We start from the raw sequence: 24,176 nt of genomic DNA, 5'->3' as shown, positions 1-24,176 counted from the left end.
TACAAAATAATTACGAATTGTTCTCCCAGATCAACATAACGTTTTCAACAGGCTTCTCTACATGTATAGGAACAGTTTCTTTACCCTGAGTTTGGATGATGTTGTGATCACAAGTGAGAGAAGAGCATTTGGTTAAAGACAGATTTGCGGAGATTTGAGAGAGAGAGAGAGAGAGAGAAAATATACTTTATTCATCTCATTAGAGAAATTGGCACTAAAGTATCTAGCTAGAAACACCTGTGAGGAAGATAACCAAACCTGACACTTGTGGAGACTTCATGCGCAAAGGTAAGACGTGAAGATTTTAAGTCACATTTTTATCTGACTTTCGCAGGTAAAATCGGCAACTGTAAGAATATTTTCACTGTTGCTCTGAGTGAAAAAAGGAGAAAATGATCTGTAGAAAACTCCAGTCTGTCTGTAAAAAGAAAAATCGAGCAAAAATAAATCAACAGCTAAGTGTTTTTGCTGCCCTCCACATTGCCTACATCTGCTTGAGACCTTGGCTCCTGCCAGTGAACAGTCATCTGCTAACTTTGATGTCACTTAAAGAAACAGTTACAGACGACAGAGACCCGCACTCAGTTGACCGCGTTTTTTAGGGACTAGCTCCAAATTAATTGTACGGAAAAAAAACATATTACTGAAAATCAGAATCAGAATCAGAATCAGAAAACCTTTATTAGTCCCGCGAGGGGAAATTCGGTTTAACAACAGCAAGAGAAATAAAAACAACCAGAAATAAAAACGAGAAAGAAAATCTAAATGGAATAAAAGATAAATCTGCGCTATATAATATATACACAATCATATTTACAAAAATAACAAGAAAGGTGCAGTTAAATAATTATCTTGGTGTGTTCTTGTTGTGGAGTCTGATGGCAGTACGGAGGAAGGACCTGCGGTACCTCTACCTCACACACCGGGGATGGAGCATCCTATCACTGATGGAGCTCCTCAATGCCCTCAGTGTGTGCTGGAGAGGGTGAGACAAGTTCCTCCTTATGGAGCCCAGCTTGCTCCGCATCCTCCCTCCAGTCACTTCCTCCACAGGATCCAGGGGGCGCCCTAGGACGTAACCGGCCTTCTTAATAAGGCTGTACAGTTTAGCCCTATCCTTTGCTGTCATGCTGCTCCCCCAGCAGACCACACCGTTGAAGATGGCAGAGGCCACTACTGAGTCATAGAATGACTTCAGGAGTGGCCCCCGGACACCAAACGACCTCAACCTCCGGAGCAGGTAGATTCTACTCCGCCCCTTTTTATAAAGAGCAGCAGTGTTATCCACCCAGTCCAGGCGGTTGTTGAGGTGAACACCCAGGAACTTGTAAGTCGTGACAATCTCAATGTCCTGTCCCTGGATGTTCAGTGGTGAGGGGGAGATGGAGGGACACCGCCGGAAATCCACAATCAACTCCTTAGTTTTGCTAAATATTGAATGTAGTCAATTCAGGTGGTGTGAATTTAAAATATTACTTAAGGTGATACTCCAGAATACTCTGAAAAATAATCCCAACCCTCAGTTGACATTGAGGGTATGTAAAAAATGAGTGAAATTTCAATTTTAGGTGAACTATCACTTTAACGTCTTTTAAAAACAGATTTAAGCACCTGTAATGTGGTTCATCAATTTATTCAAGATCATTAGTTTAGTACTTTTTTCAATAGATATATTTTTTGAAAAACTAAACTAAACTAAGTGTAGTGGCATCACAGAGATGTTATTTATTAGCCACTATTTTGGTGACAGTTGGAGTTGTAGTTAAAGAGTGATTACAAATTACTTTTAAAAAATATTATATTGTGAACTGTGTTAAGTGGACTGTTAATCCAAGGAAAAGGGAAAACATCGAGCTCCATACAAGGTCACAGTCGACTACCCAGCAGCTGGAACAGAACCTGCAACCACCGTACCATTGTGTGCCCTGTGGTTAAAAAGTGACCACAAAATAAATATATAAACTTGCATCAAAATATTTCTCTAAAATATAAAAGAAAAAAATCATCAAAAGACGTTAATAATGAATAAGTTTAATGACATCATAGGAGGAGGGTTATCTATACGTGACCTTAATGTTGTGCCTATCCGAGTTGTAATAACACAGTTATTATTATTATTTTTAAACTTGACTAACTTTAACTAAAATGTTACTTTTATAAAATATATATATATTTAATTTGATTAATATTACTTGCAAAATATTTAAAAACATTTCAATGAAGACATATTTGTTAAACTTTACATGGACATTTAGAAACTACTCAGTGCAATACGATCACAGATGGGTATCTATAAAATAACGTTGATTTTATGCTTGTTTTAGTTATAATTAAGAAGTTACTGCATAACATTATTAACAATATCGGATGAGAATACTCCTTGAAAATGTTATTAATTAGTGTATTGACATCAAATGGAGGTTCTTTTTCAATCTATGTGTTCTTGTGTTTGTTTTTTTAATTGTTTGTTTAAACCAGGGGCGGGCAATTAAAATTCTTCTAGGGCCACATTCAATTCTGTGAATGTTGTTAGGGGCCGTCGAGCAAAAAGAAAGACGAGATAATCCCCCCAAAAAAGGACATTCGTCATTAGGGCCACCACCACTCTACAGTTTGTCTATAAAAAGAAAATCAAGCAAAAATAAACCAATAGCTAAGTGTTTTTGCTGCCCTCCACTTTGCCTACATCTGCTTGAGACCTTAGCTCCTGCCAGTGCACAGCCATCTGCTAACTTTGATGTCACTTACAGAAACAGTTACAGGCGACACGTTTCTGAGTCTGTGACTTTTATTAAGCTAAATCAGCTGCAATTTTATTCTTGTATATATGAGTTTTTTTCAAAAAATTTCTTCAACTAACTAAAATGTTGTAGGGATTAATATATACTCCAAAAATTACACACAAAAAGGAGAGAAAAAGTAAATAAGTGTTATGTGAACATGTAAATGAAAAAGAAATAAAAAATACATTTTTTAAATGCATTAGAACTATTTATACATGATCATACTTTGACATTATGAGGTCCGCATAAATACAGTCAAATGGCCGCATGTGGCCCCCGGGCATCTGCTTGAGACCTTGGCTCCTGCCAGTGAACAGTCATCTGCTAAATTTGATGTCACTTAAAGAAACGGTTACAGACGACACGTTTCTCAGTTGGTGACTTTTATTAAGCTAAATAAGCTGCAATTTTATTCTTGTAAAAAAAATTATATATATATATATATATATATATATATATATATATATATATATATATATATATATTTTCAAAACATTTCTTCAACTTACTTTAAAAAATGTTTTGAGGGATTAATATATACTCCAAAAAAACACACACATAAAGGAGATCAAAAGTAAATAAGTGTTATGTGAAAATGAAATACAAAATACACTTTTTAAAGGCATTAGAACCATTTATACATGATCATACTTTGACATTACGAGGGCCACGAGGGTATTTACGGGGGCCACATAAATACAGTCAAAAATATTCAGTGTCTGCTTTAAACACTTACTGGCGTTCAAAGCTTGAAACACTTACATAAAAAATAATGATAAAAAAACGTATCCTAATTCCTCAAAAACGAATGCTGTTAAATAAAAATATTCAGTTCATCTATACTTCTTCAATACTTACACGTGTATTATTTTCTAAGACAACCTTCACTGCGACACAAAGGGGATGTTTTGGGATGGATTCATTTCGTCGGTGACGCCTGTGAACCCGCCCGTATGAACAACAACAACCAAACCAGAACACTTTTAGTTTCGTTTTGACTCGCTCCAGCGCGGTCGCAGCCGTCAGCCTTGTCCGTATCGTGTCCGAAGCTCGAACAACTTTTCAGTCATGAAGGTCGTCGTTCTCCTTCTTCTCGTGTTCCACCTCTACGGGGTCTGTCCTACCGACCACCGTAAGTCAACGGATCTTTTGTTTTATTGTTTCGAGTATTTGAAAGAACACGGAAGTGAAGCAGAATGACGCAGTTGTTTTAACAAAACGACTTCATATCTTGACTAATACTAATACTTTCTTTTTTTTTATTTAGAGCCTCCGATGGTTCGTGTTTACAGTCACAGACCGGGTATGATGGGGAAAGCAAACGTCTTGATCTGCCATGTCAGCAACTTCCATCCACCCGCGATCAAGATCCAGCTGCTGAAAAATGGAGTCCCGATGTCGTACCGTCAGTCCGACCTGGCCTTCGAGGACGACTGGAACTTCCACCTGATCACACACGCGAACTTCACCCCCGCCGAGGGCGAAAAGTTCAACTGCCGAGTGGAACACGATACAAAACGCATAGATCACTCTTGGGGTGAGTGTTGACGTCATTCTGACATGAACTAAAGATCAGAAATACGAGCCAAAAAGTGGCATTTATGACGTGTCAAAGGTCAACACTGATACTGTAGATAATCATTTATAGTGGTGATAACTTGAAAAAAAAGTTATACATAATCATACATTTTCACTTTCACGGTATTTCACAAACAAACGAGTTTAAAGTGGATTTTTTTTTTTAGAAAGTAATCTGTTGTTTTTTTCTATGGCTTTAAAAAAAAGAATCCTGTGTCGTTTTTACAACATTGGCATTAGAAGTTTCTAACCGTAGAAGATATTTTAACAAGGAAATATTTGGGTTTTTTTTTTTACAACGTGAAAGATTGGATTTTTAGTTATTTCTATTTTTTTTTCTAAACCGGAAAGAACAAGAAATTAAAATCACTTTCTACTTAACTTTCATTTTCATGATGAAAAGTTTAACTTTAAAACATAAATCTATAATATAATTCAAAATAAGTGATACAAAAAAGTTTTTTTGTGCGGTTAAAGAACATAACTTTATTCTAATATGATTAAATATAAAAAATAAAAGTAAAGCGTTTAGTAAAGTTTTCAAGTATTTGTTTACAGATACATTCGTGTTTTTATTGATAAACAATTATGGACGTTTCTAGAGAAAAGAAACTAGCAAAAATATTGATTTAATGAAATAATACAATTGGGTGAAGTTATTTGTAAATGAATGTTTACGTTTATGTAAAGACTAATTTTCATACCAATCCTATGTCGCCCTCTACAGAGCCAGACGAGTAACTGCATTTCCCTGTGGTGGGTATCGAAATGCTTACGTTTATTATTTGATTTGTGACGTGTACTGACGTGATTTACCTTTTCATTTTAACAGATATGTGCAGTGGATGCTCAATGTTGTTCCTTCAGAAAGGCTTCTGGACTCTAAAATTACTTTGTAATCCTGTCTAAGCTTCACTACCGACACACTTGTGTATGTGTCTCTATAATATACTTGGATATCTTTCATGCTCTGTGGGAAGCAAAACAAATTAGGCTGATTTAATTTAGAAAGATTCAGAAATGAAAGGCCTCTGAACTGTTATTTAAATGACAATAAAAATTTAAATAATTCTCTCCTTGTGTTATATTTACTGCTGTAAATGAAACTGGAATCATGAGATGTAAAATGTAAATGCAATTTGGACATTTTATAAGGTTATACGTTTATAAGGGAAATACGCCAAAGAAATGGGTTTGCCGAGGAAAGCTTAAGCAGCGAGAACAGAGGGAAAATTACAAAATGTGATAAACAAGTGTGACAGTAAAAAGGTTTTCTTTTTTTATTAAAAGTGTTATAAAACGTGAGAGTAATTTCAAAGTATTACATTACATTTAAAGATTGTCAGATACGTTTTTTAATTATCTTTTCAAGTTCCAAATATGTTGTAAAGGAATTGTAGTTCAAACTCAAAATTATCACATTTTAATTTCTGAAGACTGTTTCTGTAATTATTCGTTGAAATAATACATTTTAAATAGCACTCACTTTAAAAAAGAAACATAAGATACCAATCCTGACTGTAAAAAGTGCTTACATGATCAATTTTATAGTTTCACTTCCAAATTACAAGGGCCGGATAAATACAGTCGCTTTGTTCAGATCTGGAGTAGGCAGTGGTCAGTGGTCAATTATCCGGGTAGTAACTTGATGATGGGGATGTGTTTTAGCAGTATTTTCTATATAGTAGCAACAACTGATGAAGGGGTCGTACTGGAGTTTTAAGTTAAAACTTCAGTTCAAGTAAATGTAAGTTCTGACAAATATATTACAAAGTAATTACAGCTGCAGCGCAGATAGAAGAAGGTGATAAATAAAGGCTTTTGTTGGAGGAAATATTACGAGGCCCTTGTGAGGATTTTATAGAGCAACACATGTCTGTTTTTTATTCATAACAAAAACAGATTGGGTCGGTGGCTACCTATAAACAATTCAATTTATTTATTTAAAAATAAAATTAACATTGGCTTCGAAAAATAAAATGCATCTTTCATTGTGATTTTCCATGAATAGAAAAGTGAAAGTGTTTGTATTATAGACTCATGAAGCAATGTTTTCATTTTATCTGTGTTTTTAGGGATGTGGCCTTGTTTCCTCTAATTCAGAAAACAAACTGCGCAGTCTAGTGAAGCAGCCGAACCACGTTGATTTTATGCTTGTTTTAGTTATAATTAAGAAGTTACTGCATAACATTATTAACAATATCGGATGAGAATACTCCTTGAAAATGTTATTAATTAGTGTATTGACCTCAAATGGAGGTTCTTTTTCAATCTATGTGTTCTTGTGTTTGTTTTTTTAATTGTTTGTTTAAACCAGGGGCGGGCAATTAAAATTCTTCTAGGGCCACATTCAATTCTGTGAATGTTGTTAGGGGCCGTCGAGCAAAAAGAAAGACGAGATAATCCCCCCAAAAAAGCACATTCGTCATTAGGCCACCACCACTCTACAGTTTGTCTATAAAAAGAAAATCGAGCAAAAATAAACCAATAGCTAAGTGTTTTTGCTGCCCTCCACTTTGCCTACATCTGCTTGAGACCTTGGCTCCTGCCAGTGCACAGCCATCTGCTAACTTTGATGTCACTTACAGAAACAGTTACAGACGACACGTTTCTGAGTCTGTGACTTTTATTAAGCTAAATCAGCTGCAATTTTATTGTTGTATATATGAGTTTTTTTCAAAAAATTTCTTCAACTAACTAAAATGTTGTAGGGATTAATATATACTCCAAAAATTACACACAAAAAGGAGAGAAAAAGTAAATAAGTGTTATGTGAACATGTAAATGAAAAATAAATAAAAAATACACTTTTTAAATGCATTAGGACTATTTATACATGATCATACTTTGACATTACGAGGGCCGCATAAATACAGTCAAATGGCCGCATGTGGCCCCCGGGCATCTGCTTGAGACCTTGGCTCCTGCCAGTGAACAGTCATCTGCTAAATTTGATGTCACTTAAAGAAACGGTTACAGACGACACGTTTCTCAGTTGGTGACTTTTATTAAGCTAAATAAGCTGCAATTTTATTCTTGTATATATATATATATATATAAATATATATATATATATATATATATATATATATGAGTTTTTTTCAAAACATTTCTTCAACTTACTTTAAAAAATGTTTTGAGGGATTAATATATACTCCAAAAAAACACACACATAAAGGAGATCAAAAGTAAATAAGTGTTATGTGAAAATTTAAATGAAAATGAAATACAAAATACACTTTTTAAAGGCATTAGAACCATTTATACCTGATCATACTTTGACATTACGAGGGCCACGAGGGTATTTACGAGGGCCACATAAATACAGTCAAAAATATTCAGTGTCTGCTTTAAACACTTACTGGCGTTCAAAGCTTGAAACACTTAAATAAAAAATAATGATAAAAAAAACGTATCCTAATTCCTCAAAAACGAATGCTGTTAAATAAAAATATTCAGTTAATCTATACTTCTTCAATACTTACACGTGTATTATTTTCTAAGACAACCTTCACTGCGACACAAAGGGGATGTTTTGGGATGGATTCATTTCGTCGGTGACGCCTGTGAACCCGCCCGTATGAACAACAACAACCAAACCAGAACACTTTTAGTTTCGTTTTGACTCGCTCCAGCGCGGTCGCAGCCGTCAGCCTTGTCCGTATCGTGTCCGAAGTTCGAACAACTTTTCATTCATGAAGGTCGTCGTTCTCCTTCTTCTCGTGTTCCACCTCTACGGGGTCTGTCCTACCGACTACCGTAAGTCAACGGATCTTTTGTTTTATTGTATCGAGTATTTGAAAGAACACGGAAGTGAAGCAGAATGACGCAGTTGTTTTAACAAAACGACTTCATATCTTGACTAATACTGACCATTTCTTTTTTTTTTTTTATTTAGAGCTTCCGATGGTTCGTGTTTACAGTCACAGACCGGGTTTGATGGGGAAAGCAAACGTCTTGATCTGCCATGTCAGCAACTTCCATCCACCTGCGATCAAGATCGAGCTGCTGAAAAATGGAGTCCCGATGTCGTACCGTCAGTCCGACCTGGCCTTCGAAGACGACTGGAACTTCCACCTGATCACACACGCGAACTTCACCCCCGCCGAGGGCGAAAAGTTCACCTGCCGAGTGGAACACGGTGGCATACCCAGAGATCACTCTTGGGGTGAGTGTTGACGTCATTCTGACATGAACTAAAGATCAGAAATACGAGCCAAAAAGTGGCATTTATGACGTGTCAAAGGTCAACACTGATACTGTAGATAATCATTTATAGTGGTGATAACTTGAAAAAAAGTTATACATAATCATACATTTTCACTTTCACGGTATTTCACAAACAAACGAGTTTAAAGTGGATTAGTTTTTTTAGAAAGTAATCTGTTTTTTTTTTCTATGGCTTTAAAAAAAAGAATCCTGTGTCGTTTTTACAACATTGGCATTAGAAGTTTCTAACCGTAGAAGATATTTTAACAAGGAAATATTTGGGGGGTTTTTTTTTACAACGTGAAAGATTGGATTTTTAGTTATTTCTATTTTTTTTTTTCTAAACCGGAAAGAACAAGAAATTAAAATCACTTTCAACTTAACTTTCATTTTCATGATGAAAAGTTTAACTTTAAAACATAAATCTATAATATAATTCAAAATAAGTGATAAAAAAAAGTTTTTTTGTGCGGTTAAAGAACATAACTTTATTCTAATATGATTAAATATAAAAAATAAAAGTAAAGCGTTTAGTAAAGTTTTCAAGTATTTGTTAACAGATACATTCGTGTTTTTATTGATAAACAATTATGGACGTTTCTAGAGAAAAGAAACTAGCAAAAATATTGATTTAATGAAATAATACAATTGGGTGAAGTTATTTGTAAATGAATGTTTACGTTTATGTAAAGACTAATTTTTATACCAATCCTATGTCGCCCTCTACAGAGCCATACGAGTAACTGCATTTCCCTGTGGTGGGTATCGAAATGCTTACGTTTATTATTTGATTTGTGACGTGTACTGACGTGATTTACCTTTTCATTTTAACAGATATGTGCAGTGGATGCTCAATGTTGTTCCTTCAGAAAGGCTTCTGGACTCTAAAATTACTTTGTAATCCTGTCTGAGCTTCACTACCGACACACTTGTGTATGTGTCTCTATAATATACTTGGATATCTTTCATGCTCTGTGGGAAGCAAAACAAATTAGGCTGATTTAATTTAGAAAGATTCAGAAATGAAAGGCCTCTGAACTGTTATTTACATGACAATACAAATTTAAATAATTCTCTCCTTGTGTTATATTTACTGCTGTAAATGAAACTGGAATCATGAGATGTAAAATGTAAATGCAATTTGGACATTTTATAAGGTTATACGTTTATAAGGGAAATACGCCAAAGAAATGGGTTTGCCGAGGAAAGCTTAAGCAGCGAGAACAGAGGGAAAATTACAAAATGTGATAAACAAGTGTGACAATAAAAAGGTTTTCTTTTTTTATTAAAAATATTATAAAATGTGAGAGTAATTTCAAAGTATTACATTACATTTAAAGATTGTCAGATAAGTTTTTTAATTATCTTTTCAAGTTCCAAATATGTTGTAAAGGAATTGTAGTTCAAACTCAAAATTATCACATTTTAATTTCTGAAGACTGTTTCTGTAATTATTCGTTGAAATAATACATTTTAAATAGCACTCACTTTAAAAAAGAAACATAAGATACCAATCCTGACTGTAAAAAGTGCTTACATGATCAATTTTATAGTTTCACTTCCAAATTACAAGGGCCGGATAAATACAGTCGCTTTGTTCAGATCTGGAGTAGGCAGTGGTCAGTGGTCAATTATTCGGGTAGTAACTTAATGATGGGGATGTGTTTTAGCAGTATTTTCTATATAGTAGCAACAACTGATGAAGGGGTCGTACTGGAGTTTTAAGTTACAACTTCAGTTCAAGTAAATGTAAGTTCTGACAAATATATTACAAAGTAATTACAGCTGCAGCGCAGATAGAAGAAGGTGAGAAATAAAGGCTTTTGTTGGAGGAAATATTACGAGGCCCTTGTGAGGATTTTATAGAGCAACACATGTCTGTTTTTTATTCATAACAAAAACAGATTGGGTCGGTGGCTACCTATAAACAATTCAATTTATTTATTTAAAAATAAAATTAACATTGGCTTCGAAAAATAAAATACATCTTTCATTGTGATTTTCCATGAATAGAAACGTGAAAGTGTTTGTATTATAGACTCATGAAGCAATGTTTTCATTTTATCTGTGTTTTTAGGGGTGTGGCCATCTCTAATTCAGAAAACAAACTGCGCAGTCTAGTGAAGCAGCCGAACCAGTTTTACCTCAGTTGACCTAGTTAGTGTCGGCACCAATGCGCCCCCTGCTGCTCAACTTTAACACCTACCGGACACGAGTACAGGTTGTTCTACTTCAGTAGAAGTAGACAATAAAGTCGTATGAGTAATGAAAGGTGCGGTAGAATTATATTGTCATGTGTAGTAGCAGAGCTAGTAGCGTCTCTCACTTTTTTACCCTCCTATCTACTCTCCAGGTTGTTGTTTTTTTTAAATCTGTTTGTGTATATATATGCTGTATGTATTTTCCATTTTCCATATTTGCTTTATAAAACATATGTTGTGGCAAATGTATCATTATTATTATAAGCATTGATCTTCATATTAGCTCTAATAAGTAGTTCTTGTTCAAGTCAATATTGCAACACTGACATCTGTCGTGTATAAATGGAACTACAGTCCTCTAGTGTTACTTTATTTACCAAAATTAGAAAAAATATTCGAACCTTAAAATATATAAACACTGAAATACTGTTTGAAATGATGTTTTGACGTGGATACAAAACTCTGAACACTTTAATACCTCGATTATTACTCTTAACAGATTATTACTACTGATCAATAATTGACATTGGCGATCGATGGCGATCGATGGATCAATAACGCGTCATGGACTCCACGGGGCCGGTTTCCAGATGTGAAAAGCACAGAGTGAACACATCCGTCGATGAGTCGCGGGGCGAGACTCTTGAGGGAATTTCCGCGTTTGCGATATTCTGCGATATTCTTCCATACACCGTCAGTGAGGCCGAGATCGCTTCAGAACCGGGACATGGACCCGAACACGAAGCTCTACGACGTTCCCTCGGCGTTCATGGAGAGGCTGTGTCAAGTCCTGGACGTTGGAGGAGACCGGTTCGGCTGGCGAGGACTCGGTAAGCGTCAAAGTCTGGAAGTTCTAATACAGGAAGCTTGTTTGTTTGTACAGGGAAGGCGATGAAATCCTCTTGACAAATAGTGAGACCGTTATTGACAGAGCAGGCAATAAAGAAACAACTGAAATATCTGAATTGGTTGTACAGTTCATTATATACTTATATATACAAAATATTTAGTTAAATCCGTTGTTATTTACTTCATCTAAAGATGTGAATACGTTGTCATACAATGTTGAGGGTTAGTGAAATAGTACCAATACTTTTTTTTAAAATTTGTCTCCTCACTCACTTGTATGGCTTCTCACTGTGCTATAGCTAATGTGCTCTGATCTTGCATATAAATTGAACCACTTAAATACATATATCTCTATACTAGTACTATATCAAGTTGTGATATCGAATGTTTTGAGTGATATTCCTAATATCAATGTTTTTTGATGGATATCAATATGAACACAAAATATGAATAAACAAGGGGTGGGTCATTCAGAAAGCCCTAAAAACATTTTTTCAAACTCTTTTATGATGAAAGAAAATGACAAACCACTTGTCTATTGTTTAATTGTTTTTGATATGGAAACTTACAAAGTTTGTAACACTTTACCTTTAAACACTTACATTTTATTTATTGTATTGTGTGTTACCCCCTGATAAAACGTTTAATATCGACGGAAGCGACAAAACTAACTTGAAAAATTGAGTAGAACTTTAAAAATATTGGTTTCAATATAATAGTAATATCAAATTGTCGTGAAAACTGAAGTCCTCACAATCAGCTTTTGAATTGGGTGAATGGCTTCTGTTCAGACGGGCTCCCCATTTTCTCTTCCTCAAAACTTTGGATCATACTCTCAGTACATGAAGGAACTGGAACTGTCATCTCTGACCCCAAACGAAAACTTGTGTCTAGTGCCTCTTACGGCCTCGAATAGTTATACTCATAGAAAAGGGAGTAAGTTACTGAGCAAACTTTTTTGGGATGATATAAACACGTTTCCTCGTCTCCAGCGGTCAGAATCTTCCCGAACATGTCAGAAGTTCGGTTGTTGGAACGCGTTGAGGCAGCAGGGAGAAGTCCGACCAGGGAGCTCTTGTGGTCCTGGGCGCAGCAGAACCCGCAAGTGCAGGACCTCCTCAAGGTCCTGCAGGACATGGATCATCAAAGAGCCGTTCAGCTGGTGCAGGAGCATCTTCAAAGTCCGATGGGCTCAGTCAAAGGTGACGGGTTTTCTTTTAAATGGTGACGACAACGAGTTTAAAACGCAGAATTTTTAATGAATATATTACACATTTACTTAATATCTTGTTTGTTTTGTTTTACATCATTTCATTATTTAATAGCAGATAAGGTTTTGGTCTTGTTCACATCATGTAGATGAAGTTTGAGTTTAGAGGTTGTCGCTGACGTAAGCAGGTGAGAGGAAGCTGTTGCTTCAAAGCCACTGAATCCACTTTTGTTCTTTATTCAGAACCAAGAATTTCCCCGAGCGTTCAAAAGTCCAGTCAGAAGACGTCCGCCTCTGTTGAGGTGAATGTTTTGTTGAGCCTGATCTCAAAGAGAGACTGTGAGAAATACTCATCTTTACAAATCTATTTTTTAGCACAAATACACCCAGTTTTCTGAGATCTCATCCAGTCAAGACCTGAGAACATGTGAGTAAAAAAAAAGTTTTTTAACTTGTGTTTATGGTTCTTCAGCATGTTAACTATGTATCTTTCAATCCAGTTTACAATAACATCTACATTTATCAAGGAAAAGATGAAACTGCTGACACAGCAGCATGGCTATCACCTGAGGCTACATTAGAGGGATCCTTGTACGAGGAAACATGGCTGCAACTCTGCCGTATTTACCACATGTTGTCAAAAGTAAAGTTAAAGTTTTAGTCCATATTGGATCCAGTACTGAGTCAGGGTATCGGCTGGGAACACCACTAGTAAAGAAGAGAAAGTTCTGAATGGATAGTAGATGAATGGATGGAAGGTTGAACTGATAAATGGATGGATGATGAATGAAGGAAAGGATGGATGAAAGGGTGAACAGGTGGATAAATGAACAGATGGATGTATGAACAGATGGAGGGAGGGGTAGGTTGAACTGATGGATGGATGGACGATGGATGAAAGAGTGGATAGATGGATGTATGGAAGATAAGTTGAACAGATGGATTGATGAAAATATTGATGGATGGATGCACAGATGGATAGATGAACAGATGGATGGATGCAGAGATGGATAGATGAACCGATGGATGGATGGATGAATGACTGAACTGATTGATGGATGGCCGAAAGGATGGATGGATCGAAGGATCGATGGATGAATCGATGGACAGATAGATGACTGGATTGTGGGAGGGAAGGACAGATAAATGGATAGATGGATGACTGGATTGTGGGAGGGAAGGACAGATAAATGGATAGATGGATGACTGGATTGTGGGAGGGAAGGACAGATAAACGGATAGATGGATGACTGGATTGTGGGAGGGAAGAACAGATAAACGGATAGATGGATGACTGGATTGTGGGAGGGAAGGACAGATAAATGGATAGATGGATGACTGGATGGAAGGATGGATTAATTTATAGATGGATGACTGGATGGAGGTAGGGAAGGATGGATAAATGAACAGATTGATGACTGGACGAAGTGAGAAAGGATGGATAAATGAACAGATTGATGACTGGATGAAGGGAGAAAGGATGGATAAATGAACAGATTGATGACTGGATGAAGAGAGAAAGGATGGATAAATGGACAAATTGATGACTGGATGAAGGGAGGGAAGGATGGATACATTTATAGATGGATGACTGGATGGAGGGAGGGTTGGATGGATAAATGGACAGATTGATGACTGGATGAAGGGAGGAAGGATGGATAAATGGACAGATGGATGACTGGATGAAGAAAGGTAGGATGGATAAATGGACAGATGGATGACTGGATGAAGGGAGGAAGGATGAATACATTTATAGATAGATGACTGGATGGAGGGAGGGAAGGATGGATAAATGGACAAATTGATGACTGGATGAAGGGAGGGAGGGAAGGATGGATTCATTTATAGTTGGATGACTGGATGGAGGGAGGGAAGGACAGATAAACAGATGGATGACTGGATGCAGAGATAAACATTGTCTGATGAAAACAAAGAGTTTCAAATGTGTCTCCAGCAGCAAACGTGTTGAGCTACGGAGACATCACAGCAGCAACAAGAGACTTTCATCCAGATTGCAGGATCTCAGTGGGACACTTTGCTGATGTCTACAGAGCTGGAGTCAGTGACAAAACATTTGCAGTCAAACTTTTCAAACAGGTGATTGATGCTTTCTATGAATGAAGTCACGGACTGAGCTCACATGAAGCTGCTCTACAGACAGAGAAGGCGTCCTGGAAGAAGCTTTGGGAATTCTTCAGGAAGGAAATGGAAATCCACCATTTGTATGCGACACATACTTTTCCACTCATTGTGCGCTGAAGATTTTATTCTACAGATTAATTTGGTTTCAGGTACAAACATCCAAACATCATAGACCTGGTGGGATGTTTCTCGGATGAAGTCCGCTACTGCCTGGTCTACCCGTATCTGCCCAATGGATCCCTGCACCACCGACTGCATCAGCCGGTGCGTACAAATAGTATTTTGTGTTTGCCGAAATGAGGAAGTTGACAGTTGCTAACAAGGAAGTGAAATCGAACCATTGTCATGGTTAACTCACAGAAACAATGGAAAAGTATTGTTTGTATTATTAAAAAATACATTTGTTCAAGTTAGAATTAAAGTTCCTGCTTTAATCAAACTAAACAATACACTTGAGGGACTGTTCTTGATCTCTAATTCAGTGGTTGCAGAAGCCAAACAAATCACGTAAAAGTTTTCTTAGATCGTTCCTATAGGTCAGGGGTCATCACCTACATATGTGTGTATTTTCCTCCGTAAATGAGCACGTTTTATGTTCGATGGGCAGTATTCACCGCTCAACTGCGTTCTTCTTGTCTACGTCATCACTATCCACGAATGCTGATGCCGTAGAACACACGCCATAGTTTATGTAGATGTAAACCTTTGATAAAACTCCCTTGCAAAACATCTTAGATGAGTAAAATATCCTTTAGAACCCCCATTATATTATAAATTATATATTATTTTGTAAGACTGCCAAATATCTTTTAAATTGATCAATTCCCACGTTGTTTTTTGGACCCAACGATTTCCTTGTCGAGTCCGATGAGCCATGTTTCCTGACATTTACCGTCACTTCCGACGCTAATTTCATGAAGTAAATCAATTAAATACACCGTGTGCTTGATGTTTCCATTATTTTATACTTATAGAAACACAGAAAACATTTTTTTGTGTGTGTTTCCGTGTATTTATATATATATATTTGAATGTATATGTATACATGTGTATATTAATGATATAAATGTATTGTTTTTTTTATGTTTCTTCGTTTAGCAAGCTTTCCAATGATACCAACCTTTTTTAAATTCAGTAAATAATGTGATAAGTTATGACATTTTAAAAAGTCAGTTTTAACGAAAAGGTCCGACCTAAAATGTTGAACTCCATTGACTTAGCGTTGCGTAGGTTGACCAGGAATTAGTGCATTTTCTCAGGTTATAATAGTCCATAACTTTCTTAATATTTATCACAGGAAAATGATTCATATACTTACTTGCTGGAATCGTCTTTACAAGCCCTTTTAGATGATACGATTTTTGGTCTGACGGTCATAAAGAAACGGCCTACTGGACCAGGCGCTGGCGATGACAGGTGTTTGTGGAAGATAACAATTGAAATGATGTTAAATCTTAAACATTTATGGACCCGGCAATGGAATAATTGGACACCGTTACGCCTATATGACTTTTGGGCTTTGAATGTAAGACATTTGCAACCAGTATGTTGTTTCTTTTTTTTGGAATTTGTATTATATGATATGTTGAAATACTATAAAAAGAAAATTACTTTTCAAAAAGACGTGTTAAATACGAGTTGTTCAGTATTACCTTTTTAATAATATCACATATCACAATATCACATCATGGGCATTCCCAGCATGCATTGCTGATGTGTTTTAAGTTTGCTAATATGCTATTGTGGTCTAAATGTACTCATAATGTGGTCCAGATTTGGCTCCCATTGACAATCCCCTTGTGGCATCATGTTTTCGTTGGACAGGATGTGGAGCGCCCCCTGGCCTGGCAGGAACGTCTGGCGATCTTGAAGGGTATTGCTCGTGCGTTGCATCACCTCCACTCCACCCAGCCGTGTGCGGTCGTCTGTGGAAACCTCTCCAGGTACACAATTCTTCTTTTTTTTCACTCGAGCAAAGAATACTGCGCTTTCTGAGGAAGGGCGGTGACCTAGAGAAAAAAAAGATGCCCAAAGATGCAGATTTTGTGGTTAACGTGTGAACAAGAAGTGACGGAGGTGTTGCTTTTTCATTTCAATGGTAAAACAACACAAACACCTCACATCAAAGAACAAAACCTCGAATGAGGGAGCGTTTGAAAGCCCCACCTTGAAAGCTGTCTTCTCTCCGCTCTCCGCTCAGCGCCAACATCCTCCTCGACGACCGTCTGCAGCCCAAACTTTCCGACTTTGGTCTGGCCCGACTTCGCCCGCATTCGACCGGCCAGAACTGCACCATCACCGTCAACACTGCCGGTCACAGCAACCTGGGGTACCTCCCCGAGGAGTACAGCCGCGACGGCAAATTGTCCTTCAGTCTGGACGTCTACAGCTTTGGAATGGTGACGACAATGTTATTGCTTCACTTTATTCTGTGTTTCCGTGTTAGTTCTTACTTTTGAATCTTCAACGCACTCAAATTGACCTTGTTATTTAACATTTATATGATTATATTATGCCCTGTATCTCCCTGTAGTGGCCAGTGAGATAATACAATTCATTAATACAATTTGTTTTGGAATATGATGTAAAATATTACAAAATAACAACTGCTTTAACACAGATTCTTCACATGAAAAGATCACATATACTGTATAGTGGTGTTGTTCTGATGAAGCTTCATGAAGCAGTGTCATCATTTTAAGAGTCCACTAGATGGCGGTCTCTGAACTATTTTACTTTTTTTTGAACAACTGTTCTAATGGAACATCACATCATTATTAAACTGATGGCGCCACCTACTGACCTCTAAACAACATGACACTGCTTCATGAAGCGTCATAAATGAATGAAATACCCGAGTAGACAAAGTGTCTTTGTCACAGGTTATGATGGAAACCGTAACAGGACGAAAAGTGATGGAGGATCCCCCGAACCTCACTTGTCTGGTGAGGAAATGTTATCTTGAGAGAATGGACGAGAGTGTCTGTTATTCACGCATTCATGTTGCTGCCAGAGAGACGTGCTGCTCTGTGAGGTGGAGGACACCAACGGTGTGGACTCTTGTCTGAAGTTCGTGGACGTGACGGCCGGCCGCTGGGCGAGACACGTGTCTCTGGGTCTGCTGCGTCTGGCCATGGAGTGCACCGGCAGGCGTCACCACTCCAGACCCAATATGGAGAAGGTAGCAAGAGTCCAGATATGCCATGTCCATCGAATGCGTCCGGCAACCATCTTTGAATGAGTAAAGTTGACTTGAAATCGAATCGGAACTAAGATAAAGTCCAAATGTTGCTGTTCATCGCCTTGTTATATTTCAAGTGGAGATTTTAAAAGAGCATTTTAAGAAAGATGGCAAACAAAAGTTGTTAAGGATGATTACTGAACTACTTTTCAACCCTCTCTGGGTCAATATCAGACCTGGGCAAACTGCTGCCCGTATTTATGTGGCCCTCATGATGTCAGAGTAAAACTGATCCTTTCACATGTAGAACATGTTTCTGACAAAAATTCATAACATTTTTTTTATTTGTAATTATGTTATGAACTTTTAATACCTTACATTTTTTTTGGTCCTTTTGGTGAACATTTCTTGCCCCTCAAAATAATTTGAGTAAATATTGAGATCATATTTAAAATTATATAATTTATTTATTTAATATATATTTTTTTTCTTTTCTTTAATGCCTAATTCATATGTCACTGCCAAAGTAAGGTTTATTTTAAATTTTTGTGAGGTTTATTTCTTTTTTTACATGTTTTATTTTCCACGTTTTACCTCATATTCTAGCTCTTTGTACCTCTCTTTTCGACGGCCCCTCACAGCAGTCACATGAGGTCATTAGGGGTTACCATTTAGGCCTTTTCGCAAGATCTGGTTTTGGTGCCATTTTTACTTATTTAATCGTTTTTGAATACAGCTAGCACTGTTAGCCACTAGCTAAGCTTGTAACAGTATCATTCAGTTAAGAAATGTCCTTTACTTGACCTAACAATTGAAAAAACAATGAATAGCAACAGTTCTTATATCATATCATGTGTTACCAGGGTGGTAAACTTTAGTCGGTAAAAAATTGTGTGGGAACTTAAGATCTTGGCTCCTGCGAAGGCTTGAGTGATAAGTACTGAAAGGTATGTAGGGCTTTATATTCAACTTACATGATTTCTTAATGATTTTAGGGGACACTGAATATTGGGATTGTTCCACTCTCTTTTGGTTGAATTAATAAAACTGAAAACTATGTCCCAACATCAGTATCCTCTCGTCCTCAGTTATCGCAGGTATCTCACAGGATTTTCTTGTTCCTTTAGCTTGCAGAGGACATAAAGAGTGCTTCCATCTAGCGGGCGCAAGTTTAATTGCATAAACAAAATGAATCACACCCACTTAATTGAATATAAATAACTCATTAAGTAAGTATATTATAAAAAAAAAATATATATATGATTTTTAAAGCCCCCTCCAGAACAAACAAATATATAAAAAAAACATTTATTGTATAAACTGCTGTTGAATATCAATATAGTACTGGGAAAATATCAATAAATATTGGTGTATTTTTTCTCTCATACCCCTGTTGGAACTTAGACATGCAAGATGGATACAAAAGATGTATTTTAAAAAATAAGAAATTATACTTTTATCTTCCTTCTCTCAAGGTTGTTCAGGAGTTGAGTCAGCTACTCCCGACTCCTTGCTTCCCTTCCCTCGAGCAACCGCTCAGTCTGGACGACGGCGTCACTGCGGACGACAGCCTCGCCGTGGACAGAATTTCTTCATCCATCCCGGTGGAGCAGGAGTTGGAGAGCAGCGCCTCTGGGCCGTGTGAGTGCAGTCAGTCCGAGGTGACCTACCTGAGCGACGTGGCAACAGATAAAGGCGAGGAGGAGCCGTGTAGAAGCTGGCCCGTCCAGTGCAGCTGCCAGGACCAGACCTCAGCTCTGTCCTGTGACGACTGCAGAGCTAATGGCTTCAGCCACACACACACTCTGGAGAAGGAATGTTCACCATCTCTAAACACTTTATCTGACTTGTCGTGAATCCGACTATGAACATGTGACTGAGAACGAGTAGGACTTCCTGTTGACGATCTATTCTATTTCCTGTGATTCTGGTGAAACGTGTGCCTGAGAATGTTTTCTGTCTGAATTGTGGAACTAAAGCATTTGCTCAGTCGTCACCAGGACCAGATTAAAAGTATCTTGTATCACAGCTGTCTTGGTTTGGACCTGCATGATGATGAACTCACGTTTGTAAATGACTTGTAACGTAACACATCCATATCAGAGCAAATAAAAAAACACATCTTGATCAGCGGTGGACAATTTATAATGAGGTCAAATTAAATACTGTGACTGTTGACGTACGAAATGTAGAATAAAAAACTAAATTAATCTAAATTGTGATCATTGCCATGACATTAAAACAACTATATCAGGTTATTTTATTATGCATTACAAACAATTGTAAACATTAAACAATATATTTTAATACAAGGGAAAACACATTTTAACAAGATTTGTATTTGATGTTAAAATTAAAACATTTATTCAATTATTAACATTCTGACTTAGGCGAGCGACTCACAGCTAGGGGGCGATCTAGGTGGATTGTTGTGGTGTCCTCTTCCACGCTGCAAACAGAAAGCAGTTGAGTGCAGTGAGGGCGTGACACACAAGTCTCATAGAGGCACACCTGACTGGTGCAGGTGCTCGGGGGGCGGAGTCAAACATCCACACTGGGCGTCTCACCACACCTGTCCAAATGTGTCGTCAGTGTTGCACATTTGAGCTCTGGCGGGATCTAAGATGGCGGCACAGGTGTGGCGTGAGATCGGCGTCTCATGGTTGTGTAACCTGATGAAGTTTGACTTGAGAGAAGCAGGTCAGAGAGCAAACCTCCACAAACACATTCAGCCGACTCAGCAGGAAACTTTGAATCAAGTTTCTACATGTGAATTGTCGGCACAAGCTCTTCTGGATTTTTCTTCTACACAAAAGTGGACACAACTTATGTGCACCTGTTCAGCACAAGACCAGTTGATCAAAGCAATACAGTCATATTTAGGACATGAGTTGATCAGGAAACAGAAGGAGAGGTCAGAGATGTTGACCTTTCATAACAGCTGCACAAATGGATTCTTTCTGAGCCTCCACTGACCCTCAATGACAAGTGACTTTACTGAACATTTGGAGTCCAAACACATGTGGACGTTTTCTGTCCATTTATTTGAAGATCAAAACTCACAAGAATTTGTGCACATGTTTTTTTTTTGTATATTTGTACTTCTGTTTATTATTTTATCTGTAAATACATGCGTTTGTTATTTTTTATTTGTGTGTGCGCTTATTTTCTGGTTTGCTGTTTTCGTGAGTGTGTTTTTGCATGTGTGCTTGATTTTGTGTGTCAGTACCTGTTTAACTCTTATGTTTGTGTGTATATTTTTCCGTGTGTGTATGCATTTTGTCTTCAGAGACGCATGCGCATTTTTGTGTGTTAGAGAAGCATGTGTGTGAGTGTTTGTGTGTGTGAGTGTATTTGTGTGTGTGTGTAGTTTTCATAACGGCTACTTGGAAGTTGGAACATGTGGATGTTCTAGAATTGAGCAGATGAACCAAGAGAAGCTACAAAGTGAGTCTTCAAGGATCAGATCACATGACATCCTGATGTGATTTTCAAACACATTTCCAGTGAAGGAACAAAGATCAGCAGCTCTGACGTCTGCAGAGTCTCAGAAGAAAAAGACGTTGGAATTTTCTGGACAACACTATCTGTAGCGTCAAGATGAAGAGTGACACTGTCATCTCTTTTTAAACGCTCCAACAAAATGTTAATTCCACCTTCAGTGTATAAATGCAAACCAAAGGGATCCATTTGCAGATGCTGGAGATCATTTTTAAATCCTGCATGACTGCCACAGAGAACTGTTTGGGCTATAATGAGTTCCAGCATTACATCGTCATGAAGCACTTTGCTTCACTCCAGAGGATATATATCTTTTTAGAACATCCTTACTCAGGCTTTGAGTAATGTTGCCTCCTTTGAGTTCTTCCACTGGTGTATCTTTCATCATTTTGTAGGTAATTGTTGACACCCTTTGTTATCGCTTTTGCCATTTTTACCCTCCGCAGGTACTTTGCTGGACGAAAACTTTGTGAACTCTTTTTATTTGTCACTTCAACAACTCGGACAATAACAATATTCTGGTCATTAGACTTTGTTTTTTTTTCTCATAGAGAAAAAGTAAACGGCTTCACACTCATGAAAAGTGCATCTTGCCTTTACATTGAAAGTCACATTTCCTTTTGTGGCTTTTTTTCTCATGTTGATACTGGAATGCAAGTGTGCAACATGGATTCTCCTTCAGGAATGCATTATAAAATGTGTCAGTCCATGATGATCTGAGTTTATATGCGTCATTTTTTGGTTCGATTTTGTTTCTTCTAAAAATCTTCTACTTTTTTGGACATGGTTGGCAATGTCTCATGTCTCTCTTTTCATCATGTATTGATCCGTATGTGAACTGTCAGAATCTTGTTCATCGTTTTCAATAGAACTTCCCTCTTCATCTCTGTCTTCACCAGACTTCTGTCTTTTTCCATGCGTTATCCCATCCTTCTTCTGTCACTTCTTAAGATTCATTTTGCTTTCTTTTTTTTATTCGATGTCTGAATGACGTGTGATCCATTCTTCTCTGGCGTACTCTGTTCATCTTCAGCTTCCTGAACAACAATCTTTCTTTTTCTTTTTGTTCTTTTGTCTTGAATTTAGTAATTGTCTAGAATAAAAACACATTTTTAAGAAGTGACACTATTATATAAGATTGACATTAAATTAATGAAATTGTTTTTTTCCTAATTGATATTTTTAGATTTAAATTGTGACATTTAATCCATTATATATTATACATTTTTAATTTTGGAAAGAGCCTCATAATATTCAGCAATGCATGAAATAAAATATGACAAAGCTAGAGAAATACTGGTTGAAAACTGTGTGTGTTTAAAAGTTCTTCTTTATAAATACATTTTAAGAATAAACAAACATCTGCATGACATACACCTGATGATTTCCTCTTTCACATCTTAATTTAATTTAATCTTTATATGTACATTTACCATTTATTTTCCAAAGGCCTCCAAACGATTTTGTCAATTCACTCAAAATCAGCCTGAAATCATAGAAACTAAATATACATATATTCTTAATATTTAATCATAGTTTTTACTATGCACCTCTCAAAACATTTTAAATAAATATTAACATGTAAATATTAGTGTTTTTTCTCAATAGCTTCCAGATGTTGGAATAAAATCTCCGGATTCTATTTGCATCGTCCACACACTGATGTCCAAACGTCCGTCAGGAGACTCTTCCATCTGCTGCTCCAGTCTCTTGTCGGCCTCTGACATTTGTGGAAGGAAACTCTGCAGCCGGATCAGAGAAACATCACACACACACTCTGGAGAAGGAACGTTCACCATCTCTAAACGCTTTATCTGACTTGTCGTGAATCCGACTATGAACATGTGACTGAGAACGAGTAGGACTTCCTGTTGACGATCTATTCTATTTCCTGTGATTCTGGTGAAACGTGTGCCTGAGAATGTTTTCTGTCTGAATTGTGGAACTAAAGCATTTGCTCAGTCTTCACCAGGACCAGATTAAAAGTATCTTGTATCACAGTTGTCTTGGTTTGGACCTGCATGATGATGAACTCACAAAACTGTGACTGTTGACGCACGAAATGTAGAATAAAAAACTAAATTAATCTAAATTGTGATCATTGCCATGACATTAAAACAACTATATCAGGTTATTTTATTATGCCTTATAAACAATTGTAAACATTAAACAATATATTTGAATACAAGGGAAAATACATTTTAACAAGAGTCGTATTTGATGTTAAAATAAAAATATTTATTCAATTAACATTCTGACTTAGGTGAGCGACTCACAGCTAGGGGGCGATCTAGGTGGATTGTTGTGGTTTCCTCTTCCACGCTGCAAACAGAAAGCAGTTGAGTGCAGTGAGGGCGTGACACACAAGTCTCATAGAGGCACACCTGACTGGTGCAGGTGCTCGGGGGGCGGAGTCAAACATCCACACTGGGCGTCTCACCACACCTGTCCAAATGTGTCGTCAGTGTTGCACATTTGAGCTCTGGCGGGATCTAAGATGGCGGCACAGGTGTGGCGTGAGA

At 37.2% G+C, this 24,176-nt stretch overlaps 3 protein-coding genes and 1 long non-coding RNA gene across 6 annotated transcripts; 3 read left to right on the top strand and 1 right to left on the bottom strand.

Moving 5' to 3' along the window:
- The first annotated feature begins 3,754 nt into the window (after positions 1 to 3,754).
- Positions 3,755 to 5,435, top strand: LOC148084265 (beta-2-microglobulin-like). Its single transcript, XM_087787359.1, has 4 exons — positions 3,755 to 3,915; positions 4,051 to 4,320; positions 5,089 to 5,117; positions 5,194 to 5,435. The coding sequence occupies exons 1-3, from the start codon at positions 3,852 to 3,854 to the stop codon at positions 5,100 to 5,102; spliced, it is 348 nt and encodes a 115-aa protein (XP_087643485.1). The 5' UTR covers positions 3,755 to 3,851; the 3' UTR covers positions 5,103 to 5,117; positions 5,194 to 5,435.
- A 143-nt stretch (positions 5,436 to 5,578) lies between these two features.
- On the top strand, positions 5,579 to 21,302 carry irak3 (interleukin-1 receptor-associated kinase 3). Of its 3 annotated transcripts, XM_087787357.1 has the most exons (13): positions 5,579 to 6,502; positions 10,709 to 11,601; positions 12,613 to 12,822; positions 13,074 to 13,132; positions 13,206 to 13,257; positions 14,785 to 14,927; positions 14,988 to 15,052; positions 15,122 to 15,236; positions 16,797 to 16,915; positions 17,173 to 17,371; positions 17,855 to 17,917; positions 17,986 to 18,153; positions 19,629 to 21,302. In XM_087787357.1, exons 2-13 carry the CDS (start codon positions 11,394 to 11,396, stop codon positions 20,007 to 20,009), a joined length of 1,782 nt encoding a protein of 593 aa, XP_087643483.1. In that variant the 5' UTR covers positions 5,579 to 6,502; positions 10,709 to 11,393; the 3' UTR covers positions 20,010 to 21,302. The 3 variants fall into 3 exon arrangements, with proteins under 3 accessions (XP_087643483.1, XP_087643484.1, XP_087643482.1); XM_087787358.1 differs by lacking the exon at positions 5,579 to 6,502 and having other exon boundaries at positions 9,790 to 11,601; positions 14,788 to 14,927; XM_087787356.1 differs by lacking the exon at positions 5,579 to 6,502 and having other exon boundaries at positions 9,790 to 11,601.
- Positions 7,961 to 9,646, top strand: LOC148084264 (beta-2-microglobulin-like). Its single transcript, XM_087787360.1, has 4 exons — positions 7,961 to 8,120; positions 8,260 to 8,529; positions 9,300 to 9,328; positions 9,405 to 9,646. The coding sequence occupies exons 1-3, from the start codon at positions 8,057 to 8,059 to the stop codon at positions 9,311 to 9,313; spliced, it is 348 nt and encodes a 115-aa protein (XP_087643486.1). The 5' UTR covers positions 7,961 to 8,056; the 3' UTR covers positions 9,314 to 9,328; positions 9,405 to 9,646.
- Positions 20,400 to 21,709, bottom strand: LOC148084262 (uncharacterized). The gene is made up of 2 exons (XR_015710758.1): positions 20,665 to 21,709; positions 20,400 to 20,602 (listed from the first exon to the last, which is right to left on the bottom strand). It is a non-coding gene; the product is annotated as an uncharacterized LOC148084262 (long non-coding RNA).
- Between the last annotated feature and the right edge of the window lie 2,467 nt (positions 21,710 to 24,176).

Source organism: Callionymus lyra, chromosome 3 (assembly GCF_982586985.1).
Source record: "Callionymus lyra chromosome 3, fCalLyr1.hap1.1, whole genome shotgun sequence".
NCBI lineage: Eukaryota > Metazoa > Chordata > Actinopteri > Syngnathiformes > Callionymidae > Callionymus > Callionymus lyra.
Note: the sequence above shows the minus strand (reverse complement) of the source record. Positions and strands in the feature narration are given on the sequence as shown.

Bases quoted from the DNA above. Each gene is read 5' to 3' on its own strand.
- LOC148084265 (XM_087787359.1), top strand. From the start codon at position 3,852: ATGAAGGTCGTCGTTCTCCTTCTTCTCGTGTTCCACCTCTACGGGGTC. The intron at 3,916-4,050 runs GTAAGTCAACGG...TTTTTTATTTAG, and splicing joins GGTCTGTCCTACCGACCACC to AGCCTCCGATGGTTCGTGTT.
- LOC148084264 (XM_087787360.1), top strand. From the start codon at position 8,057: ATGAAGGTCGTCGTTCTCCTTCTTCTCGTGTTCCACCTCTACGGGGTC. The intron at 8,121-8,259 runs GTAAGTCAACGG...TTTTTTATTTAG, and splicing joins GGTCTGTCCTACCGACTACC to AGCTTCCGATGGTTCGTGTT.
- irak3 (XM_087787357.1), top strand. From the start codon at position 11,394: ATGAGTCGCGGGGCGAGACTCTTGAGGGAATTTCCGCGTTTGCGATAT. The intron at 16,916-17,172 runs GTACACAATTCT...CTCTCCGCTCAG, and splicing joins GTCTGTGGAAACCTCTCCAG to CGCCAACATCCTCCTCGACG. The intron at 17,918-17,985 runs GTGAGGAAATGT...TGTTGCTGCCAG, and splicing joins CCCCGAACCTCACTTGTCTG to AGAGACGTGCTGCTCTGTGA.